We start from the raw sequence: 19,740 nt of genomic DNA, 5'->3' as shown, positions 1-19,740 counted from the left end.
TTCTCTCCACTCAACTCTGACAGTTGGTCAAATCTATTGCATATACGCAAAGTATAACTGTCTGAATACCACCTCCTCCAAGTTTCCTTCTTGCTAACTGCCAGTTCCCATTCCCCAGCACCCTTCACCCTCCTCAACCTATTTAGTTCCTCCTTTGCATGTTGTAACTGCACCTGAAGGGCACATATCTTATGCTCCTGCTCCTCTATCAACTTACTTCTACTACAGATTCTGCATTCCCAGGAGGGGGTCTTGCTAGAATGCCCACTGGCTTCCCCACTGCATTCCTCCCAATGAAAATACTTATCCCACACCATAACTCACTACTCACAAACCTATGACAGAGCCCACACTTCTCACTCATCGTAAAATTTTGTAGTTACTGAAAAAAACTATATGTCTACGTTACGTAAGTTCAACTACGGCAGAAGAACTATTTATAGACCTAACAATAGTGGCCTCGAAATTCTCTCTCTACTAAGAAAGCAACTACTTGTATTAATACTACTAAACCACAACTAATACCAATACCAACAAAACTTGCTTGCTTGCCAGGTTTCGAGGGTGCGTTTCTGGATGAGGTATCGAATATATTGCTTCCCCCTACTTATATCTCCCGAGGAGATCACGAATGTAAAATTAGAGAGATTAGAGCGCGCACGGAGGCTTTCAGACAGTCTTTCTTCCCGCGAACCATACGCGACGAACAGGAAAGGGAGGTAATGACAGTGGCACGTAAAGTGCCCTCCGCCACATACCGTTGGGTGGCTTGTGGAGTATAAATGTAGATGTTGAACTTCACAAAATTACTAGCTAAAACCAAAAATTCACGCGGCCACTGGAACACTCAACGAAGTTACAACACTAAATGAAAATTTACTGAAATAGTTCACTAGAAACTAGTGCAGTAGAATCAAGATTGACCACATCTCCAAGGCTTTGACTTCGGTTCTTCCTTAGAAAACTGAAATTTCAACATGACACATTTTTTACTCCACTCAGTGAATTATGCCTTCACAACTATCCAGTAAGTTGTGCCATATCACAGTCTTCACAATACTTTGATATATTAGCCTTACTCAGTCACTATTGGAAAAACTGAACATTCCTCAAGTGTTGCTGCCTTTGTCAACCAATACCCTTGAACTGAATAGGGTAGCAAACTAATGAGGTCCCTCATCAAAGGAGCATGTAATATTTGTAATAAGAAACTAGGTGACATTTTATTTTGACACTGGTAACTGAATAATTATTTTGTGAAACAGCACACAAGGGCACGAAATACACAGCTGAAATGAATGTAAACACTAGTCATCAGTTTCTAATTCAAAATGTGGGTCTCACCTTGTCCACTGCCCTAATTTCAAGGCAATCACTTAATGTGTTATATCACACAACAGATTTTTTAACTGTGTTTTTGTGATACGAGGTCTGTTCAAAAAATTCTAGAACATTTGTAATTTTACACCAATGTGTGCTGGAGAAAGATGTGGTTGGCATCCCTGCAAACATCTGTGTTTAATGTGTTACATTGTTGTATGTCTGTTAGTTATTGTTCAGTGGTGTATCGAAGAGAATGTTGTATCGCACAGTTAGTGAATTTCGAGATGGCAGAATTATAGAGGAGCAATGTGTCTGCGTTAAATTTTGCATGGAACTCAAGAAAAGCTTTACAGAGACACACCACATAATGGAGGAAGCCTACGGTGATGAGTGCTTAAGCCATACTTGGTGTTACAAATGGTTCACATGGTTTAAAAATGGCTACACTAAAGTTAAAGATGACCCTCATTCAGGACACCCTTTGATGTCTCCCAACAACACTCATGTCAGGAATGTCAACTAAACTGTACATCACAATCAAAGAAAGACTGCCCGAGAGATTGCAGAAGAGAGTAATATTTCAGTTGGATCATGTCATGAAATCCTGAGATAGCATCTTGGAAAGCATCATGTTGCCACCAAGTTTGTCCCACAGCTCATGGGTCAAGACCAGAAAGATCTTCACCACAAAATCTGTGAAGAGCTTTTAGATTGCACAAATAAGAACGAGATGTTCCTTAAGAGATTCATAACTGGAGATGAGACATGGGGCTATGGTTATGATGTTGAGACCATGGTTCAAGCTTCAGTCTTCACAATGGGCCGGGAAAGGTTCTCCAAGAATAATAAAAACAGCTTGTCAGGGCAGGTCAAATGTCAAAGCCATGCTGATAGTTTTCTTTAAATCTGAAGGATTAGTTCATCATGGATTTGTGCCACAGGGACAAACTGTTAATCGATGGTACTATCAGGACGTGTTGCGACACCTGAAAGACAATGTGAGAAGGAAACAGCCTGAAATGTGGCGAGACAATTCACGGCTATTATATCATGGTAACGCAAACGTGTTACTCCGATGAATGTACGAAGATTTGCAATGATGGACGAGACAAAAGAAAATTCGCAAATGGCACTTAACACAATCCAACAAAAGGCGTACCGAGACTGCTTCCGGAAGTGGAAACGGCAGTGGGAGCAATGTATCAATTGTGGAGGAGAGTAATTCGAAGGAGACCATGCAGAATAAGTAATAGATAAGCGATGAAAAATTTTGTGGAGGAAATTCTGGAATTTTTTGAACAGACCTCGTATAGTTAACAAAAATATGTTACACATGTAAAATATATGACGGTTAAGTGTTGTGAATGCAAGATGAAGATGTCAATAACAGATTCCAGGTGCAGATATAACTTCTAGAAATACAGAACCAGAAAAAAAAATAGAGAAAAACTTACATCATGAATCTTGAAGAATCAGAGGACCTGCAGATGCAGTAGGCTTGTCCATCTTGCTTCAGAAGTGTCGCTATTTTTGATTTTCTTTCCGGAAGCATAAACTGTCGAGCAATCTCCTCCTTCTGTGAATGACATTTCCAATTTCAGAAGCAATAACAGATGCGCAGTATAACTGTCAAGTTAGGCATGTACTTACAGCAATAACTTATATTCTGCAACACACAAAGTGTCATTAAGTGCAAGGAGGAGGGGTAGGGACATGGAATGCATAAAACCAAAGAGGAAGAGTTAAAGAAGTATTACAGAATCCATATTAGTCATAAAAGTTTTATTTACCACATAAGAATAATGAAGAACATAATTCTCAGTGTGTGTGATGCAAGCAGAATAAATTAAGTGATGTATTACGCTACATAAAGGCAAAAATAAAGATAAAACTTATGTATTGGCATCTTTGCTTGTTAGCTTTATCTAGAGAAATGTTCCTAGTGTTCATATTTTGAATGAACAGCAGTTGCTACAAGGCATAATGGTTCTTTCTGTGTAAACTCCTTAGATTTTGGGGGAGCATAAGGTGACCATTTTAGATTTTAGTCATATTTGGTACACTGATACATGTCTTAATAGTAAAACTGCCAAGTAGAGCTGTCCTAATTCTACCCTTTCATAAAAAAAGGTTTGAAGGGTCAAAAGTGTGTATCTAGTAACTAATCTGGCACCAATTTCCCCAATTTTCAGAGAACAACTACCAAGTACTGAAATGGTCACCTTATAACACACTGTGAGATTACATGTAATTTGTTATGCTGCACACCCTCCCGTGATAGTACACTGCAGTATACAGTGTGGTGTTTTGGGGCTGCATTACTGTCAAGGCCAAGACCACTGCTGCTGGCCATCATTTTTCTGTGGAAAGAAATCTCTCTCAACTCTGAGCAAAAGATAGGACAGAAAACTCTTTGAGGCACTCGATTAATTTAACTACATGTAAAAATGTATGTAGCAGGATAGTTGCAGAGTAGTACTCAAGAAACCTATGATGTCAAGATCCCCTGCATGATATATCTGAGACACAGTTACATTTCATATTTAATGAAGTAATTTTTTACAGGACTCAACATTCTAAATTTTTTATCAGCAGACTGAAATAAAGGAAGAGGTTTTTAAAGAAAGGTCTGTTCTACTAAACCGGCAGTAATAGTTGGTATCAATATCAGTGCAGGCTTTGTTCTAACAAAGAGACTGCTTTATGAAGTCCAGGCCAAAACTGTTTCATAACATGATCAAAGAAAATTAAATCTAGCAGGTCCCCAAAAGAAGAGAGATAGAACAGAGATGGAAAGAGACAAGGAGAGGGACTAAATTTATGAAAATAAACACAGAGAGCAAAATAACAAAGAGAGGCTGGGAATGATGAGCTAGAATAGATAAAAGAATGCAAAGAAAAAGTTAGACAGGGAGACAGTCATAAGAGTACAAACCGTATTGCAAGGAAAGGGACTGAAGTGAGTTACAAAACATAACTACATTTTATTTGTAATTAGGAGACTGCCAAATGGCCATTCAGAATGCAATTATGATTATGACAGGTACAATGGACATTATTCTGTTGTATCACCAAGAAAATTCCAGCTGGTGCAACGCATGCTATTATATAATGACATTCCTATGTCATTTCTGAGTATATACATCAGCCTTTGTCATTACTGAACGTATTCATCAGTTCCAAATGTGGCTAAAACCAAATGGAAAACCGTTTGTGAATTGGGTAGCTGCAACAACTGTGACAAGTACAGGCATTGATGAGCCTAGCTCTGTATTTGGCTACTCAATTAGTATCCAAACACACACACACACACACACACACACACACACACACACACACACACACACACACACACACACACACACACACACAAAAAATTCCTAATGGTTGCTTTGTCCCCTACAGGCAATTCCTTTGTTTCTGAAGTTACGTTGAAACACTTAAAGACGTTGAGTGGCAAAAAAGATACAGAGAAAGTGAGAAGTTCACTGTTTTAAATTAACTACTGTTTCCATCAGGGTACTAAAAATGAGCACAATAACTGGGCAAAGTTGTTAAATGGATCAACATTATTCTGTCAAAGAGTATAAGAGGGAGAAGTAAGAGCAGCTCTTGCTAAATTCAATAAGAGTAGTATCTGGATTGATACAACCACCAATATTCTTTTAACAAACAACCTCCAAGAAGGCAATAGAATGAGATAAGTGTTTCGAGTATTTTCCTGAGCTTCAGAAGAAGTCAACTTTAGCCCATTATTTTGAAAGAAAAGATGTTTACGCAGAATTTTTGATAAACATTAGGAAAAGATCAGGAAAAAGGAAGTTACACTAGAAACAGTCTTAGTAAATTTTGTAGCAACATATGCAGATGAACAATGCAGTCTGCACACTGCAGAGTTGAGCAAATGACCATTTTTACAGAATGCAGCTGACTTAATGAAAATGGAAAATTTTTGTATGCTATTGTAAGTGGCAACCTGACATAGGACAACTACTCATTTTGGACATTTCTTAATGCTGTCATCAGAGACCTAAGAAAAAAAGCTTCCAGACTTATGAACTGTTTGATTTTTCTCAGATGGATGGGCTGGATGGTTAAAAAAAAAAGATATACAAGAACATTATTAATTTCCTGAAGGCAGATTTTAACTTGTGTGGTTAGTGGAACTTCCTCCTCATGGTAAGGGAGCTGTAGATGATGATGGGAGTGTCTGACGAAAAAGGTGTGGCAACAAGTAAAGACCAGGAATAAAACTGTAACAAGAAGAAAATTATGACAGTGGAAAAAAAAGAAAAAAAGAAAAAAAAAGAAAAACATATTCAATAAGTAAAAATCCTTTTTGCACCAATTAATGCAATCTCCGAGTTATGTGAAATCTTTTCAGAAATATGGAAGACTGTACAAGCAATTATAAGGGTTCAAACAAAATACAGACCATACAGAATCAAATATATTGAGAGGCCAATATTTGATAGTTTAAATAATTAATCAATGCATCACCAGGTACTGAAAGTGACGATACACAAGACGTGTGTGTGTGTGTGTGTGTGTGTGTGTGTGTGTGTGTGTGTGTGTGTGTGTGTGTGTGTGTGGACACCACATTTATCTTTATGTATGTTTATGTCAAGGGAACAAAAATGTAAAATTATGAGTATTTGTTTCAAGTTTTTTGTTTATTTAAAACAACTTTAATTACTCTAGTGCTTGCCACACACGTAAGATTATTAAAATGGCTATTATATTGAGAAATGTTATTACTGTATTACTCATTACGGTTGTGAGCAGGTTCTAGTACATTACCAACTTAGCGTAATTACCTGTACCAGTCAGCTTTACAGAGAAATAAGTTGTCTTTAACAAGTGCCAAAGTAAGAGTCAGTTTCGTAAAATGTAGTGAAGAGAAATACACTAATTACCTTTATACCCATTACTCATCTGTGCTTGCCAGTTCTGTACTGGGAAGAACTTCAATGCGTGTTAATAAAAATATAAGTAATTTATCAAACAATGGAAACTCAACATAGGAAAGACCGCCAACTCCAGCATCTCGGATCAGAATGCAACTATCATGTGGGATGGAAGCAGCTATCTGGAGGGGGTGGAGAAGGTGAAGGGATAGTGTACAGGTGGGGAGAGAGAGAAATGCTGTTTGCTGGAGTGTGCAGAGACTACAGTTCCAGCAGGCGTAGTGTCAGGAATTTGTGGGACAGGAAAGTAGGGGAAAAAAGGAGCAAAAAAGGAGAGGGGTGTGGAAAGATGGGTGGATGCGTTGACAGAGGTATGCAAACAAACAGGATGGGGGATGAGCAGGGGGAGGAGATGTAGGACAGACGGAGTGGAAGCTGTTGGGTGGAAGGTGTGATGACAGTATGTTACCACAGGTTGGGGACGCGATAATTACGGAAGCGGAGAATGTGCTGGAAGGATAACTCCCATCTTCACAGTTCAGATGGCTCAGGTAGTGAAGCGGTCACTGAAAAAAATTGGCTTATGCTTATCTGCATGTTGTGCCACAGGATGGTCTGCTTTGCTCTTGACCACAGTTTGGGGGGAGGGGGCGTTCATCCTTTTGGACAGCTGGTTGGTGATCGTACCAATATAAAAAGCTGCGCAATGATTGCAGCAGAGCTGCTAAATGACATGGATACTTTCATGGGGGGGCCAGTCCATGATGGGGTAGGATAAACCTGTGACACGACTGGAATAGGAAGTGCTGGTTGGGTGGATTGGGCAGGTTTTGCACTTGTGTCCTCCACAGAGATACAATCGTTGAGGCTAGTGGTTGGGATCGATAGTAGCATATGGATGGACTAGGGTGTTGTGGAGGTTGGGTAAGCGACCGAACACCACTTTAGTATCACTGGTAGGGTGTCCTTAATTTCAGGGCATGATGAAAGATAATCAAAGCCCTGACAAAGGATGTGGTTCAGTTGTTCCAGTCCAGGGTGGTGCTGGGTGATGAAGGGGCCCTCCTTTGTGGCTGGTTCTTGGGGGTGGTGGGAGGATTGGGGGTGTGAGGGGAAATGGCATGAGAGACCTGTTTGTGGGCTAGGTCTGGAGGACAATGCCTGTCTGTGAAGACCTTGGCGAGACCCTCAGCATATTGAGCAATGGAGTTTTTGTCGCTGCAGATGTGCCATCTCCAGGTGGCCAGGCTGTATGGAAGGGATTTGTTGGTGTGAAAAGGGTGGCAACTGTAGTTTAATGTGGACAGAGGTGCGGATGGAGCCATCAGGGATGAGGTCAACATCTACGAAGTTGGCACACTGTGTTGAGGAGGACCACAAAGTGGATGGAGAGAGAGTGTCGAGGTAGTGAAGAAACAAAGATAGGGTGTCTTGGCCCTGAGTCCAGATCATGAAGATATCATTAATGAACCTAAACCAGACTAGGGGTTTGGTGTTTTGGGAGGCTAGGAAGGCCTCCTCTAGATGGCTCATTAAAAGGTTGGCATAGGAAGGTGCCATGTTGGTGCCCATGGCTATGCTGCAAATTTGTTTCTATACCTTCCCTTAAGATGAGAAGTAGTTGTGGGTTAGGATGAAGTTAGCAAGAGGTAGAAGGAATGAGGCAGTGAGTTTGGAGTCTTAAGGACGATGGAAAATGTAGTTTTCAAGAGCAGTAAGAATTGAAATTCAATCCCTTGCCCCTCAGCACTTGGAGGAGCATTACAGATACAAGTTTCAGTCCTATCCAAAGGCCTCACCTTTAGCCCTTCACAAAATTTAACCAAGCTGGACTCATCAAAGGCCTACTCGCCTTCTCCCAATCCCTGCAATGGAAGTACTTTTTTGCCACCAATCCCTCAAACCAAAACCACTAATTCCAACATTGAGCCCTGTCTCTTCCAGTTCATACCAACACCCAACCATGATCCTCCCCCCTCCCACCTAATAACCTGTTTATCACCTTGCAGGGATGCCTTACCTTCAATTTAGACTCACCATCCTTCTCCAGGTCCCTTCCTCAGAACACGAGCTTTTCAGCAGAATAGAGGACAGACATACACAACCTCAAAACAGGTTCTGACCTAATGATCTTACCTGCAAACAAAGGTTCTAACAATGTCATCATTAACTACAGTGACTACCTGGCAGAAGGGCTCCACCAATTATCTGACTACTCCACCTACAAACTCTGCCAGAGTGATCTTGTCCCAGAAGTCCAACACAAACTCCAATCCCTGTTTAAAGCCTTGGGGCCTTCCCAGAACATCTCCCTCGAATCCATTTCCCTCCTCGCCCATATGACCCACCGCACACCCACCTCCTACATGTGCCTCCACTGAAATAATTTCAGCCCTCATTGATGAACACCTTCAACCAATCGTTCATAATCTAGCCTCCCACCAACCACTGCCTTCACTGGTTCTCCACCATCTGTGCCCTTTATCTCCTGGATCCCTACTCGTCACTGTTGACGCCACCTCCCTATACACCAACATTCCTCATTCCCATTGTCTTACTGCTATTCAACACTACCTTTCCCGATGTCCTTCAGACTCGAAACCCACTACTTCATTCCTCATTCACTGACTACCTTTGTCCTTACCCACAACTATTTCTAATTTGAACGGAAGGTATATAAACAAATCTGTGGCACAGCCATGGGCACCTGCATGGCACCCTCCTATGCCAGCCTTTTATCTGCATGGCAAAAGCTCCCTTGCTCAATATGCTGAGGGTCTGTCTACAAACAGATCTCCCATGCAATTTCCCCTTTATCACCCAGTACCACCCTGAACTGGAGCAACTGGACCACACCCTTCACCATGGCTTTGATTACCTGTCATTATGTACTGAAATGAGGGACATCCAACCAGATACTTCCCACCTCTCCTAAAGTGGTGTTCCATCGCTCACCCAACATACACATCTTAGTCCATCCCTATGCCACTACCAATCCCAACCATTAGCCACAAGAAACATATCCCTGTGGAAGGGACAGCTGGGCAAAACCTGTCCAATCCCCCCCCCCCCCCTCCCTCTCACCTCTTCCTATTCCAGTTGTCACAGGTTTATCCTACTCCATCAGGAGGAAAGTAGCCATGTCATTTACCAGCTCTGCTGCAATCACTGTACAGTTTTTTTTTTTATTGGTATGACTACCTATCAGCTGCCACTGAGGATGAACAGCCACGACAAATCTGTGGCCAAGAGCAAAATAGATCACCCTGTGGCAAAACATGCTGCTGAACATAACACACTTTATTTCAATGGCTGCTTCACTACCTGTGCCATCTGGACCCTTCCCCCTACCACAAGCTTTCCTGAACTGTGCAAACGGGAATTATCCTTACAGCACATTCTGCGATCCTGTAACTTTCCCAGCCTCAACCGTGGTAACATACTGTCTGCACAACCTTCACCCAACAGTTTCCACATACTGTGTCCTACATCTCCTCCTCATTCTCATCTCCCACCCTGTTTATTTGCAGCCCTCTGCCAATGCATCCGCCCATCTTTCCCCATCCCTCTCCTTTCTTGCTGCTTTTTTCCCCACCTCCCTGTCCCGCAACCTCCTGATGCTGCACCTGTTGGCATTCTAGTCCCTGCACACCCCACCAGACAACGTTCGTCTCTCTCCCCACCTATACACTACTATCCCTTCCCCTTCCCTGCCCCCTCCAGATTGCTGCCTGCATCCCATGTGATAGTTGCATTTTGGCTTGAGATGCTGGAGTTGACGGTCATATGCGCGTGAGGTGTCCTTATTCGTGAGTGTGAACGGTGTTTGTCTCTCTTTACTGATGAAGGCTGTGGCCAAAAGCTCTATGTAAGTGCCTTTTAATTGTGCCTGTCTGCAACTTAACGTTTCTTCTTTATATGTAATTTACATTTAACATTACCATTGGAAACCTATACTTTCCATATGGACCATTTCATACCAAATCATACAATTTTGGAAAATGTTCTCAAATGACCATCATAGATTTTGATGAAACTATGTGTGAACATTCACACATGTCCCCCCACGAAAATTTGTGTAGTTTTACTCTCTACAATTTAATTCTTGCAGGGATATAGCCATTTGGTTGATCATGAAGTGCAGCCTTGAGTTTTGGCAACTTTGATAAATAATAGCTCTGGTAAAATTTTCTTGAAAGGAACAAAACTATGCCATTTTGTACAACTTTTTGCACTCTGTTATGTATGATAATAAAAAAATATTTCATGAGCAATTTCCATAGAGATAATTTGAAGAAAACTCGGCCAGAAAAATAGCCACTTGGGGGAAAAAAAGAAAGCTAAGTTTAGCTTTTTATATCTAACAGGAATAATTGTGTATAAAAACAAAGATGAGGTGACTTACCGAACAAAAGCGCTGGCAGGTCGATAGACACACAAACAAACACAAACATACACACAAAATTCAAGCTTTCGCAACAAACTGTTGCCTCATCAGGAAAGAGGAAAGGAGAGGGGAAGACGAAAGGAAGTGGGTTTTAAAGGAGAGGGTAAGGAGTCATTCCAATCCCGGGAGCGGAAAGACTTACCTTAGGGGGAAAAAAGGACAGGTATACACTCGCACACACGCACATATCCATCCACACATACAGAAACAAGCAGACATATTTAAAGACAAAGAGTTTGGGCAGAGATGTCAGTCGAGGCAGAAGTGTAGAGGCAAAGAAGTTGTTGAAAGACAGGTGAGGTATGAGTGGCGGCAACTTGAAATTAGCGGAGATTGAGGCCTGGCGGATGACGAGAAGAGAGGATATACTGAAGGGCAAGTTCCCATCTCCGGAGTTCGGATAGGTTGGTGTTGGTGGGAAGTATCCAGATAACCCGGACAGTGTAACACTGTGCCAAGATGTGCTGGCCGTGCACCAAGGCATGTTTAGCCACAGGGTGATCCTCATTACCAACAAACACTGTCTGCCTGTGTCCATTCATGCGAATGGACAGTTTGTTGCTGGTCATTCCCACATAGAATGCGTCACAGTGTAGGCAGGTCAGTTGGTAAATCACGTGGGTGCTTTCACACGTGGCTCTGCCTTTGATCGTGTACACCTTCCGGGTTACAGGACTGGAGTAGGTGGTGGTGGGAGGGTGCATGGGACAGGTTTTGCATCGGGGGCGGTTACAAGGATAGGAGCCAGAGGGTAGGGAAGGTGGTTTGGGGATTACATAGGGATGAACTAACAGGTTACGAAGGTTAGGTGGACGGCGGAAAGACACTCTTGGCGGAGTGAAATCCTCCCCGCGGAGTGGGAAAATAGTCAAGCAAAAAGCCATTAATCTGTCATCTACCTTCCCCAAAATCAGAAGGTGAGATCTATGAGTTTTCATGTTGTCAGTGACTGACTGCAACATGACACAAAGACTGTTCATGTTTTTACAAAGGAGCTGATCAAATATGTAAAAACTAAGTTTGTTCAGATTTCACTGGTTGGTTAAAACTCTGACGAGCACAGTTAAAATTGACACGCGTAGTCTTCTCAGGTGAGAACCGAAAACCAGTTGTCTGGGCCCAGGTTTTCAGCCTCTTAATGGGCAGTTGTAGCTTCCTAGTCGTCGCCGTAAGATCAGAGGAAAAGTAGAAGATTGCAAAGCCGTCCACAAACAAAGAGCATTTGACAGGGTTCCTGATTGTGGAGCAAATGCCGTTGATAGTGATGGTAAACATTATGACACTGAGGACACTGCCCTGGGGCACACCATTCTCACCTGCATCAGCAACCGTAGTAGTTGAGCGCCTCAGAGAGAACCTGCAGAACGTCGTGAAGAAGTTTCGTGATCATACTATTGTAATAGGGGGAGACTTCAATCTACCAGGTATAGAATGGGATAGTCACACAATCAGAACTGGAGCCAGGGACAGAGACTCTTGTGACATTATCCTGACTGCCTTGTCCGAGAATTACTTCGAGCAGATAGTTAGAGAACCAACTCGTGAAGCTAACGTTTTAGACCTCATAGCAACAAATAGACCGGAACTTTTCGACTCCGTGAATGTAGAAGAGGGTATCAGTGATCATAAGTCAGTGGTTGCATCAATGACTACAAGTGTAATAAGAAATGCCAAGAAAGGAAGGAAAATATATTTGCTTAACAAGAGTGATAGGGCACAAATCGCAGAATATCTGAGTGACCACCATCAAACATTCATTTCTGAGGAAGAGGATGTGGAACAAAAATGGAAAAAAATTCAGAAACATCGTCCAGTACGCCTTAGATAAGTTCGTACCGACTAAGGTCCAAAGCGAGGGGAAAGATCCACCGTGGTATAACAATCATGTACGAAAGGTACTACGGAAACAAAGAAAGCTTCATCATAGGTTTAAGAGTAGTTGAATCATAGCTGATAAGGAAAAGCTGAACGAAGCGAAAAAGAGCGTAAAGAGAGCAATGAGAGAAGCATTCAACGAATTCGAACATAAAACATTGGCAAACAATCTAAACAAGAACCCTAAAAAGTTTTGGTCATATGTAAAATCGGTAAGCGGATCTAAATCCCCTATTCAGTCACTCGTTGACCACGATGGCACCGAAACAGAGGACGACCGAAGAAAGGCAGAAATACTGAATTCAGTGTTCCGAAACTGTTTCACTGCGGAAAATCGTAACACGGTCCCTGACTTCAGCCGTCGCACGGACGCCAAAATGGAAAATATTGAAATAAACGATATCGGAATTGAAAAACAACTGCTATCACTTAGTAGCGGAAAAGCATCCGGACCAGACGAGATACCCTTAAGATTCTACAGTGATTATGCTAAAGAACTTGCCCCCTTTCTATCAGCAATTTATCGTAGATCGCTGGAAGAACGTAAAGTACCTAGCGACTGGAAGAAAGCGCAAGTCGTTCCCATTTTCAAGAAGGGTCATAAATCAGATGCGAATAATTATAGGCCTATTTCGCTTACGTCAATCTGTTGTAGAATAATGGAACATGTTTTGTGTTCTCATATTATGACGTTCTTAGATAATACAAATCTCCTTCATCATAACCAACATGGATTCCGCCAACAGAGATCATGTGAAACTCAGCTCGCCCTATTTGCCCAAGAAATTCACAGTGCCATAGACACTGGCGAGCAGATTGATGCCGTATTCCTGGACTTCAGGAAGGCATTTGATACGGTTCCGCACTTACGTTTAGTGAAAAAAAAATACGAGCTTACGTAATATCGGACCAGGTTTGTGATTGGATTCAGGATTTCCTAGAAGAAAGAACACAACATGTCATTCTTAACGGTTCAAAATCTGCAGATGTAGAGGTAATTTCGGGAGTACCGCAGGGAAGCGTGATAGGACCTTTATTGTTTACAATATACATAAATGACTTAGTTGACAACATCGGTAGCTCCGTGAGGCTATTTGCAGATGACACGGTTGTCTACAAGAAAGTAGCAACATCAGAAGACTCGTACGTACTCCAGGAGGACCTGCAGAGGATTAATGCATGGTGCGACAGCTGGCAGCTTTCCCTAAACGTAGATAAATGTAGTATAATGCGCATACATAGGGGCAGAAATCCATTCCAGTACGATTATGCCATAGGTGGTAAATCATTGGAAGCAGTAACGACCGTAAAATACTTAGGAGTTACTATCCGGAGCGATCTGAAGTGGAATGATCACATAAAACAAATAGTGGGAAAAGCAGGCGCCAGGTTGAGATTCATAGGAAGAATTCTAAGAAAATGTGACTCATCAACGAAAGAAGTAGCTTACAAAACGCTTGTTCGTCCGATTCTTGAGTATTGCTCATCAGTATGGGACCCTTACCAGGTTGGATTAATAGAAGAGATAGACATGATCCAGCGAAAAAGCAGCGCGATTCGTCATGGGGACATTTAGTCAGCGCGAGAGCGTTACGGAGATGCTGAACAAGCTCCAGTGGTGGACACTTCAAGAAAGGCGTTACGCAATACGGAGAGGTTTATTATCGAAATTACGAGAGAGCACATTCCGGGAAGAGATGGGCAACATATTACTACCGCCCACATATATCTCGCGTAATGATCACAACGAAAAGATCCGAGAAATTAGAGCAAATACGGAGACTTACAAGCAGTCGTTCTTCCCACGCACAATTCGTGAATGGAACAGGGAAGGGGGATCAGATAGTGGTACAATAAGTACCCTCCGCCACACACCGCAAGGTGGCTCGCGGAGTATAGATGCAGATGTAGATGTAGATGTAGATGTAGACATGTCATCACCAATGCGATAACGAAAATGCCGGTCCTCGAGAAAGGATTGGATCAGAAGCAGCAGGCGTCCACGTAGTTCCCATTCGTGAAGTTGGCAAAGGATGTTGTACCTCCAAGTAGTGTCATATGCTTTTTCGAGGTCAAAAAATACACAAACCAAATGGTTCCGGTGTAAGAAGGACTCCTGTATCGCCGCCTCCAGTAGAGTTAAGTTGTCAAGAGTGGAACGGTAGCACCTGAAACCACACTGGGAGCAGCTCAGGTGACCTTCAGACTCGAGCAGCCAGATCAGGTGGCAGTTGACCACACGTTCAGGAGTCTTACCTATACAACTGTAAGGGCGACACTCCGATAACTGTTAGGGGTGCTACGATACTTGCCTAGTTTCCACAGTGGAATTAATATTGCCTCCTTCCAAGTCCTTGGGTACCGTCCATCAAACCAGATCTGATTGAAACAAGAGAGGAGCTGACATTTCACTTCAGGGCACAGATGACGAAGCATGGCATAATGGAGCTCATCAGGTCCTGGAGCAGTGTCTCTGGCTGCAGACAAAGCTGATTCTAGTTCTCACATGGAGCTTCCTCATCTCTGCAGTCCGACAGGATTCCCGAAGAAGCTTGTCTGGATGACTTAGTAACAGTAAAGAAGTGTTCAGCTAAAACTTGAGCCATGTCTTTTAATGTGTCCACCAAGACCCCATTATTTGACTAGGCCGTAAGGGGATGTGTACTATCCTTGCCTGAAATCCGTCTTATTGATTCCCAAACTTGTGCAGAGGAAGTGGACCGATTAAAGGAAGTCACAAATTCCCTCCAGGAAGCCCTCTTCTGTTCTTTGATCACTCGCCTTGCATGTGCTCTCACAGACCTGAAGGCATGAAGGTTGTCTGTAGTTGGACAGTGTTTGAAGTTCCACAGAGCTGTCCATCCGGCCCTGATTGCCAATCAACAGTCGTCATTTCATCACAGTACAGTCCGTTGTCTGTGGTGGTTACTAGACCTGGGGATGGGCTCTGTGGCAGGCCTCTGGATCTCATGAGTGATATGGGCCACTGCCTCCTGTTCACAATCCTTTTGTTCAAAAATAGCCTGTCAACTGTACTGTAACCAATTTGTCCTGTGCATCATCCACCTGCGTGGTATCCTGTTGGCCACCGTCCTAGTCGGCAGACGGATCCACATTGGGAAGTGGTCACTAGAATGTAAATCTGGAGCCACTTCCCACCGAACTGAGTCTGCAATAGCTGGGGAACAAAAACAAACGTCAATAGCTGAAAAAGACCCTGTAACTGTTGAAAAGTGAGTGATCTGACCTGCATTCTGAAAGTAGATATTCTCAGAATGGATGAGTTGTTCGATCATCCGACCCTGGGAGCAAGTAGTAGCAGAGCCCCCCAGCACATTGTGGGCATTAAAGTCCCCCACCAGGAGGAATGGGTGTGGGAGTGCCTGGAAGAGGTCTGCCAGAGCGTCAGCATCCACAGCGTCATTGGGGGGGCAGGTACAAAGAACACATGGTGATATTAGAAGGTGCGAGAACTTTCACAGCAATTGCTTGCACGGTCATGGTAAGAGGGACAGGAGAGGAGTGGCATCTGTCGTCGAGGAAAATAGCCACTCCACCTTTAGCCCTGCCTCCAGTAGAATTGTCCTTCCTGTATATGTGGTGGCCCCACAATGCAGGTGTGTCTGTGGCTTTAAGATGTGTTTCTCGCAAGCAGATACAGAAAGGTTTATCCTGGACCAGCAGCTGCAATTCTTCCAAATGTGAGTGATATCTATTCAAATTCCACTGCAACACAGAGACCCCTGTGGAAGCCATTGATTAGCGACGGTTGTTCTTTCTTTTCTCCCTCGGAGGTGGTGATTAACTGGGGAGGCCAGGGGGAACGTTGGCCGGTTCCGTGCTCTCTGGCACCTCTGATTGGAAATCCATACCCTCAAGACCATAGTCTCCATCAGAAAGTGAGAGAGCTCATCAATTCAACGGTTTAACTACCACTTTCTCAGACTTTGAACTACTTTTCGAAGGACGTTTTTCTCTACTGATAAGAGGAGGCGGTTTCCTGGGTTGCGGGGATGGCTTAGTTGGCTTCTGATGTTGGGGAGTGCTACTGCTGACAAATTCCGAACAATGTCAGTTGCAAGTGGCGCATTTCCCCCTCGGGCACATCGACAAGTGCATGTTCTCATACTTGAATCTGTGGTCTGAGTTTGTGAGGAGGCATAACACTTAGTGATTGGTGTCTTAAGGGCTGATGCAAAAGAAGTAGCAAAAACCGGAGGTTGCATGGCTTTGAAAGCCGTTTTAGCTTCAAACATTGGGTATGCGCCTCTTTACTTTCTTCATTGTAAACCCCACACTTTCTGCTCCACACTGGGTAATCCCCAGAGCAGTTTACACATTTCGGAGGAAGTGGACAAGAAGTCCCTGACTCGTGAGCCGAGCCTCCACAATTGCAACAAGTAGCCTTCCCATTATATTCCATAGTGGTATGGCCAAAGATTTGATATTTATAGCAACACATGAGGTTAGAAAGAAACGGGCAAACCTTATGGCGGATATAGCCTGCAAGGATATGTTCCGGTAATTCTGGAGTACTAAACATTACAATTAATGTTGCCAATTTTTCCAAGTTGCCATTGAATCTCCTCTTATAATTCTGCACCTCCGTGATGCCCACATTCTTCATGCAACGCTGCGGTGTCCACCTCCATTATATCGGAGCAGGTAACCACACCCTTATTAAAGTTAAGGGTGTTATGCAACTCAGCCTCGACTGGGTAGTCACCTAAGGCCTCACATACCAGAAGCTTAGATATATGGTTGGAATTAACTGTTTCAACTAAAAGTGTTCCATTATGAAGTCGTCTGACACTTTTCAGAGACCCAGCAATACCTTCCCACGCCTTATGAATATAGAAAGGGAATATCTTCTCAAAGCTTCATCCATTTCGCTTCATTGCCTGTTACTATGATTCTGAGGCTTCTTTTCTGGACTGGACTGACCAACCAAACTCTCTTTGAGGAGCTGGTGTAGGTGCTGCGTGATGGTACACCTGTCCCATCAGAAGTAGTAGTTTCATGAGGCAGTTCCACAGGGGATCCCATGAGATGCTAGGGAAACAACTGTTGACCCAGGCAGAACCCTGCATGCCTGAGCAAGCCTCATACAACTGGGGGGTGGCAGGTGCCCTCTAAAGATTGTTTTACCTCAACAGCCATTCACCTCCTCAGCATGTAGCATACCTTGAGGTTGAGGCTTTTTTTTTTTTATAGAGGTGAGTACCTTCATCGCGGTCCAGGCAGTGAAGCCGAGACGCCCATTCTCCGAAACACGCAACATTCCACCACTGTGCCGCACGGTGGGCGCTGAAGTATGACCAGAGCTTACGGTAACAGAGGGCTGGTGGTGTTTATCAGTCCCCAGCTCAGGAAGCCCGAGATCGCCAAGCCCGTCCCGTACTCAGCAAATGAATGCTGAGCCCCTGAGGGGAGGAAGTTTATAGAATGTATGTTGCAGCTGTTCTGCAACGATTTTACTACCATGATCTCTAGTGCCTTGGTCACACACATTTAAATTTTGAAGTTTATAACTAATTTGATTCTGATTTACTCTATCATCTTCTCAATCATTGCACTCCGTCTTATTTGTCTCCACTAGAAATGTATGCACAAATGCAAATGCAAACGGGTAGGGTCTATTAATCGTCAGCAGTTCAAATTTACGGTGAATGATGGTATCCATTAGGGAAATCGCACCAACAGACAGGAAAGGACATCTGGTGCACTCAGTGTGTATGCCTAGGTGCCTCATTCAAAATGTTGTTGACGTATCCCAGCAGCCATTGAGGGAACAAGGTGCAACCAGCTGCAGATTGAGATAAACACTGGAACAAATGACACCTGTCATCTTGGATTTGAGGTTATACTTCAATCACTCCAATGACTGGCAGAGAAGATTGAGAAGACTAGTCTTGCAAAGAGTTTCAATGAAGGTGCAGTTTGCAGCACTATCCCCAGAACTGATCGTGGCCCCTCAGTTCTGAGTTGAGTGGAAGCAATGAGCCAAAGACTTCGAAAGTTCTATGAACACTCTAGGCTGCAACTTCCTGGACTTGTACCGTGGGGTTGAGAACTGTAGTATTCCCTCTAAATAGGTCAGGGGTGTTACTACACACTGGATGCTGTTACCCAGGTAGCTGACAGTATGCGGGGTGCAAACAAGTATTTTTTAAGATTAAGTGACTCTCCATCCAATACAGCTGTAGGAAACCAGAAGTATCAGTGTAGAATCTAAAGAAACATCTCCCACAGGTAAGAGTATTAAAATCCTAGTGGTTAACTCACTCTGATCTCTTGCTTTGGAAAAATAACAGAGACTGTGGTAAAAAATTGACCTGTGACCTATTTAAATAAATACAAGCTGATATGAAACTTCCTGGCAGATTAAAACTGTGTGCCCGACCGAGACTCGAACTCGGGACCTTTGCCTTTCGCGGGCAAGTGCTCTACCAACTGAGCTACCGAAGCACGACTCACGTCCGGTACTCACAGCTCTACTTCTGCCAGTACCTCGTCTCCTACCTTCCAAACTTTACAGAAGCTCTCCTGCGAACCTTGCAGAACTAGCACTCCTGAAAGAAAGGCTAAGCCATGTCTCCGCATATCCTTTCTTTCAGGAGTGCTAGTTCTGCAAGGTTCGCAGGAGAGCTTCTGTAAAGTTTGGAAGGTAGGAGACGAGGTACTGGCAGAAGTAGAGCTGTGAGTACCGGACGTGAGTCGTGCTTCGGTAGCTCAGTTGGTAGAGCACTTGCCCGCGAAAGGCAAAGGTCCCGAGTTCGAGTCTCGGTCGGGCACACAGTTTTAATCTGCCAGGAAGTTTCATATCAGCGCACACTCCGCTGCAGAGTGAAAATCTCATTCTAAATACAAGCTCTTTTCCAATAACCAGTTCGGTTTCCAACCAGGGAAAGATACTGAATCGGCAACAGCATATCTAACAAAACATTTCCTAGATGCATTGGATGATGGGAATTATACAACAGGCATATTCCTTGATGTAACTAAAGCTTTCGACACAGCTGACCACAAAATATTGTTAAACAAGCTAGATGAACTGGAAATAAGGGGTTGGTGAAAAAGTGGTTTCAGTCATATCTGGAAAATAGAGAGCAGTTGACTCAAATGACACGTATCAAGTAGCTCCAAATATATCTAAAAATATACTTCTGTACCTAAATATGTAAATAC

The 19,740-nt window shown here is 43.3% G+C and overlaps 1 protein-coding gene across 1 annotated transcript in view; it reads right to left on the bottom strand.

The window, feature by feature from the left end:
- LOC124794847 (CXXC-type zinc finger protein 1-like) overlaps positions 1 to 19,740 on the bottom strand; it is a 92,879-nt gene that overhangs the window by 46,236 nt on the left and 26,903 nt on the right. The window contains 1 exon segment of the mRNA XM_047258512.1: positions 2,778 to 2,899. Coding sequence (XP_047114468.1) covers positions 2,778 to 2,899 — 122 coding nt within the window.

Source organism: Schistocerca piceifrons, chromosome 4, assembly GCF_021461385.2.
Source record: "Schistocerca piceifrons isolate TAMUIC-IGC-003096 chromosome 4, iqSchPice1.1, whole genome shotgun sequence".
Lineage (NCBI taxonomy): Eukaryota > Metazoa > Arthropoda > Insecta > Orthoptera > Acrididae > Schistocerca > Schistocerca piceifrons.
The sequence above is the reverse complement of the archived record's forward strand: the minus strand, read 5'-3'. Positions and strand labels throughout refer to the sequence as shown.